At 42.5% G+C, this 6,000-nt stretch overlaps 1 protein-coding gene across 2 annotated transcripts in view; it reads right to left on the bottom strand.

Moving 5' to 3' along the window:
- Positions 1–1,272: 1,272 nt before the first annotated feature.
- Positions 1,273–6,000, bottom strand: part of Eif2b3 (eukaryotic translation initiation factor 2B subunit gamma) — a 143,740-nt gene continuing 139,012 nt past the window's right edge. For both annotated transcript variants that reach the window (XM_003461892.5, XM_004999915.4), the window contains exon 12: positions 1,273–1,434. In XM_003461892.5, the coding sequence (XP_003461940.1) occupies positions 1,382–1,434 (53 nt within the window). In that variant the 3' untranslated portion in view covers positions 1,273–1,381. The remainder of the gene's footprint in view (positions 1,435–6,000) is intronic.

Genomic DNA, 6,000 nt, shown 5'->3' with positions numbered 1-6,000 from the left:
TCTGCTCTTCTCAGGCCAGGAACTTTTTTCCAGCACCAATTGGGCTTCACAAACTTCATTTCAGCTTCAAAGGGGATCATCTTGGGCACTACTACAGCTCTTTATCCTCACATGCCTCAGTTCTATTGTTTCAAGCACTTTGGCCAGGCTATTTCAGCTCCTGGCTGATTAGGACAAACTTTCAGGAGCCTTGTCCTGGTCAGTGGGAAGAATGAGAACTCTAGAGCTCCCAGGAAAGCTGGTGGAGGCAGGCTCCCATGGGATAGGTCTCTTCATCGACTCTCACACAAGTACAGTGAGAATACTGAGATCAGGCAAGACTTCTCAGGTGAAGTTGAGGGCCTTGACATTTTTGAAGCAATGTAGAAAACAGTATTTCAAACCATTCTGTATAATTATTGCCACCCACAGAGAGGACATCAAGAGAAGCCTTCACTTTGATAATTCTAGGAGGTGAAATCTCACCCCAGGAGCCACTTTTATCTTCCACCAAACACCTGCAGGTCATAACACCAGTGAAGGGAGACAGGAGAGCAGGGAGTACTTGTGTTTAGGAGCATTGTGGACAGAAAGTGGATAGGACTCCATAGAGCTGTCAGTGTAGAAATCTCATTCCTTAATTATCTGAAGCAGCAGTGTCTGTATAATTAAGACATAAAAATATAGCTAGAGAAGAGTCAGAAACAATTTCAAAAAATGATACTGGTTCCTGGCTCTTTTTTACCTGGCTCAATGATCCTGATCAAGGAGAGGTACAGAGGGGTTTGGCTTGGCTTAGATCAAGGCTCTCTATGCATTTCCCCCATGAAAACCTATGGGGACAGGCTTGTTGGCTAGACAGGGGCTCCCCTCTTGATTGCTTTCAAGGCTGCAAGGGTCAGGAGTTGAGCTAGACAAAGTGGCTATAGGCTGGAAGGATGGGAGTGAATGGCAGGGTGGTGGTGACAGGTTCTGGGTGTGTGTGTGGCAGGGACTGGAGCAGAAAACAGTAAGCCCTAGGCTGATGTTCAGGGGTGGTATTATTAGCAGCTAAGGCTATGAGTGTAGAAAGCATGATTAGTGTTAGGGACTGAAGTATTTCTAGGTCATTTTAAGGTGGAAAATGCATTGCAGACTAGCCTGAACCAGTCAGAAAGTAGCTTCCTACCACTTAAAAGCTGCTTCCCCACCCTGATAACCTTGGTACACAAGAGCTAGGCCACTGTGTTATTCTGTTCCACCCATTTTCTCTGAATGATCTTTATCATACTATGCATGAACAGACACTGTGTATACTTGGAAGTCCTTCTTTATTGGAAAATAAATACAGAGTCAAACAGGTGGGCCAGCCAACATCGGTAACTGTGGATGTCAAAAGGAAGGAGTCCAACTTGCTCAGAATTCAGATTTCCATGAGCTGGTCATTTCCCACGATCACTTCATTTGTTCGTGTAGCTACAAAAGAAAAGAAACAGGTTTTATAAGAACTGGCAGGAAAAGATGTCATTGCAAATCTAAAAGCTTTTGATTCTGTGTTAGCAAAGATTTACTTCTCTCTTTTGTGGCTGTGCGCTTGAGAAGCTCTTGGGATTATGATGTGGGAGAGGGACAGCAGTGCTATATAGAACAGTGGGACTGATTATCCAAACAGCAGCTTTGTGGAACCCCTACTGGAGGACACTTGAAACTTGGTCTCCAGAGTAAAGGATGAACAGATTTCTTCTAGGCAGTGATCAAAAGAAAGGTATTCTAGGCGATTAGACTAGCACAGGCAAAAAGACATGTGGATGTGGCAAAGGGGAACACGAAATACTGAGATGTGATCAGAGGACAGGAAATGAGGAAGGAAGAAATGAGGCTAACAGATAACTGGAGATATTCAAAGGAGAAAATGAGACAACTCATATACATATGGAAATACAGAAATCTTCCCTTGTTTGTGAGGGATAGTTCCACGACCTTCTGAAAATGCCTGAAACTACAGACAATACCAAACCCTATGTTTTTTCCTATGTATATTTTTTATGCACTATGATAATTTTTAAACCAAGCATAGTAAGAAGTTAATGAGAACTATCAATAATAACATAGAACAATACTGTAAAACATACTGTAAAAATGTTATGTGAATGTGTGGTCTCTGTGTTTTAAACTATCTTTTTTTTTTTAAACTATCTTTTAACTGTATTCACCTTTTACTGAGATGATCTAAAATGACACAGTACTTACAGGATCAGTGAAGGTGTTGGTGTGGTGTGATGGCACCTGCCTATAATACTAGCACTTGGGAGGTTGCAGCAGGAGGATCGCCATGAGTTTGAGGCCAGCCTGAACTACACAGGAGTCCCTGTCTCAACCCACACTCCCTCTCCCCCTGCATAAAAAAATGTGTGACCAACTGCTAAAGACTACTAAGGAAAGGTTATGTGAACACAAGCCCCGAGAGACCATGAAGGTAGATCTGATAATCAAGATGGCTACTAAGTACCACTGTAGGGGGAGTGTGTATAGCATGGATATATTGGACAAAAGAATGATTCTCATCTTGGGTATGGAGTGGAACAGCATGAGCTTTTTTGTTTGTTTGTTTGTTTGTTTTTTGGTACCAGGCACTGAATTCATGACCTCACACTTGTTAGGCAGGCACTTAGGCCACTGAGTAAAATCCCCAGCCAACATGAGCTTTTATCATGCTACTCAGAATAGAAGGCAATTTAAAACTTATAATTTGTTTAACTTTTCTTCTTCTTTTTGTCAGTACTTGAGCTTGAACCTATATCCTCTGTGCTGAGCTATATCCTAGTCTTTTTTATGTCTGAGACAGGGTCCTGCAAAATTGTTAAACTAGCTAAACTTGAATTTGCTTCCCTCGGTGTTAAGATTACAGGAATGCACCACTACAACTGGTAGAATTGCTTATTTGTGGAATTTTCCATTTAATATTTTTGGTTTATGATCAACTGTAAGAACTGAAGTCACGGAAAGCAAAACCATAAATGGAAACTACTGTAAAATTTCCTACCGCTGTAAAAAGTTAATGAGTTAAAGGATAAATAGGGGATTTAGCTCAGCGGCACAAGCACCTGCCTTACAAGCAGGCAGTCACGAGTTCGATACCCAGTACCGGGGGGAGGGGGAAGGATAAATGAGTATTCCATAAACACTGGGTATTATTTTTGTGAAGTCTGAACTCATAAGGCTCCTCTATGACCTAGCCCTTACTTACCTTGCTAGTTTCAACTTCCAAGACTCTCCACTTACGACAACAAACCATAAAGGCTTTGTCTGTTTCTTTGTTTGTTTGTTTCTTTTGGGAGACTGGATCTCACTACTAGTTCAAACTAGCCTTGAACTCACTATGTAGCCCAGGCTGGCCTTGAACTCGCAGTGAGCCTCTTGCTTCAGCTTTCTGCGTGCTGGGATTAGAGGTGTGCTCTACTATGCTTGCTTTCCCCTAATCCTTATGCCTTTCCTAATCCAGCATCTCTACTATGTGATATCTTCCATTACTATTCTGGGGTATGTCTGGATGTCCCCCCAAAGCCTCATGGGGTCATAAGTGGGGCTTTTTGGATCTAGAGTGTGTGATGATGGGGTTAAGGATGTGACGCTGAGATTAATGGTGTGATGCTAAGATTAAGGGTGCCCACTCTGGGTGTGCGTGCTACCTGGCCTAAGGATGTGTAGCCTGATAGAATATAAGGGAAAGAAAGAGGGCTGCTGCTGAAGCTCGCTGCGTCACTGCTGTTTTTGCTGCCTTCCGCCTACCATGATGGTTTCTCCTCTGTGACGTCCCTCTGCCATGCCCCTTTGCCTTGGAGTCAGCAGACTAGGAACTGCAACCTCTACAAATCATGAGCTACAATAAATCTTTTTTTTCTCTCTCTTTTTTTACCTGAAGGCTCATGTGTCAGAAGAGCTACAATAAATCTTTCCCCCATTAATTCTGAGTGCTAGGTATTTTGTTTCAACAACAAGAAAAGTAATTAAGACAATTACTATGATACCTTCCCTTAAATGAACTATCCGCTTCCCGCTTTGTGAAACCATTGTATCTAATATGTACATTTAATTCTACATCATATTATCTTTATTTCACCAAAAGAACCATCTAAGCACTAAAGGGACAGTGTAGTTATTGATTATATCGATAGTACCTAACAGCTACTGACAAGACAGGTGAATGATTTCAGAGGCTTTGTATAATGACAAAGATAGGGCCTGGTCATCTAAGAGCAGAGCTAAAGATGAAAGGAAGTGAAGGTTAGTAAAGAAGTTTAGAGAAGAATTGGTGATTCAGAGTGCAGGTGCAGAGCACTTGCCTAGCAAGCACAAAGTTCTGGGTTCAGTCTCAGTAACACTCACACATACAGACACATACACATATGCAGAATTCAGAGAATCATAAACTGGGCTGGTGGCACACACCTGTAATCTCAGCAGCATTGTAAGTTCAAACCCAGTCTCAACTTAGTGAGACTGTGACTCAAAAAGAGAAACAAAAGAACTGTGTGGATGCAGCTCAGTGCAAAGGCTCTGGGTTCAATCCTCTGTCTTGGGGGTGGGGATTATAGTTCAGGGAATCATAAAACTAAGGAGCTGGATAACTATCATTCACTGATGAATATAATTCAGTTATCTAAGATACGGAGAAAAAAGGATGGATGGCAGAGGAAGACCATGAAAATGCTCAAGAAATTTAGGAGAATGTTCTAGATGCTGGCCAATAATGGGGTGCAAGGAGTAATAAAAAGTGTTACAGAAAAACCTTCAAGGAAAAACAGTGCACTGTAGAAAGGAGGCAGTGAGTTCTGGTACAGCAGAATGCCTGCCTTACCTGAGTTGAGGCCCTAGGCTCTACTCCCAAGTCATGCAAACAAAACAAAACAAAACAGAACAAAAAAGGCAAATTGGGCATGGTGGTGCATGCCTGTAATTCCAGCACTGAGGAGGCTGAAGCAGGAAGATCACTGTGAGTGATCAGCCTGGGCTATGCAGTGAACTCAAGACCAGGCTGAACTACATGGTTGTGGGGGTGACGAGGGGCAGGGGTGGGGAGAAGAAACTAAGCAAGGCAGTGAACTAATAACGGGAAATCAAGTGTGGTACCTGGAGGTATGGCACAGATGTAGAGGATAGGAGAGTTCTAGAGTCTTCTGTTGGTTCAGATAGAAAAAAGCTGACCAACTGGCTAAAAACAGATTCTTTCCGGGCTTTACTTCTCCATGGCCTATTAAGATCCAATACCTTGGGGCTGGGGATTTAGCTCAGCAGCATAAGCCTTGCAAGCAGGCAGTCTGGTACAGCAGAATGCCTGCCTTACCTGAATTGAGGCCCTAGGCTCTACTCCCAAGTCATGCAAACAAAACAAAACAAAACATTCTCCTAAATTTTTTTTCGATCCCTGATAAAAACAAAAAAGACAAAAAAAAAAAAAAAAAAAAGATCCAATATCTTTCTTGCTATACTTGGGGTTTGACTGTACTCCTGATGGATGTGGAAGAAATTCTGCTTTCATGAGGTTCCACTTCATCCCCAGAAGGTTTTGATATAGCAAAAATGAAAATCCTTAATGATGGGGGCGCACCACTCCCTGTACTGGGGATTGAACCCAGGGCTTCACACATGTAAGAAGACATTCTCTCAGAGCGCTGTCCTCAGCCTTTATGTAAGAAAGGGTCTTGCTAAGTTTCCCAGGCTGGCCATCTTCCTTCCATCAAACTTGCCATCTTCCTTCTTCAGCCTCTTGAGTAGATGAGATTACAGGTGTGCACCTCCATGCTTGGGTAGTGGCAAAGTTTGACAGTGAAAGATGTTTGGGTCCATTTATAGCTGGGAGCTTTCTTTTGCTCCATCAGCAGAAAGGTTTTTTTTTTTTGTACTGGGGATTATACTCATGACCAGGCAGGTGCTTATGCTGCTAAGCTAAATCCCTGGCCCCAGAAGGAGGTTTTGGAAATGGTGAACTATCAGATGTGTTTCCTGATTTGCTAATCATTGTAGCTTTGTTTCTTTTATCAT

The sequence above is a fragment of the Cavia porcellus genome, unplaced genomic scaffold (assembly GCF_034190915.1).
Source record: "Cavia porcellus strain 051 isolate PalLab524CR breed Dunkin Hartley unplaced genomic scaffold, mCavPor4.1 scaffold_25, whole genome shotgun sequence".
In the NCBI taxonomy this organism is placed as follows: Eukaryota; Metazoa; Chordata; class Mammalia; order Rodentia; family Caviidae; genus Cavia; species Cavia porcellus.
The sequence above is the reverse complement of the archived record's forward strand: the minus strand, read 5'-3'. Positions and strand labels throughout refer to the sequence as shown.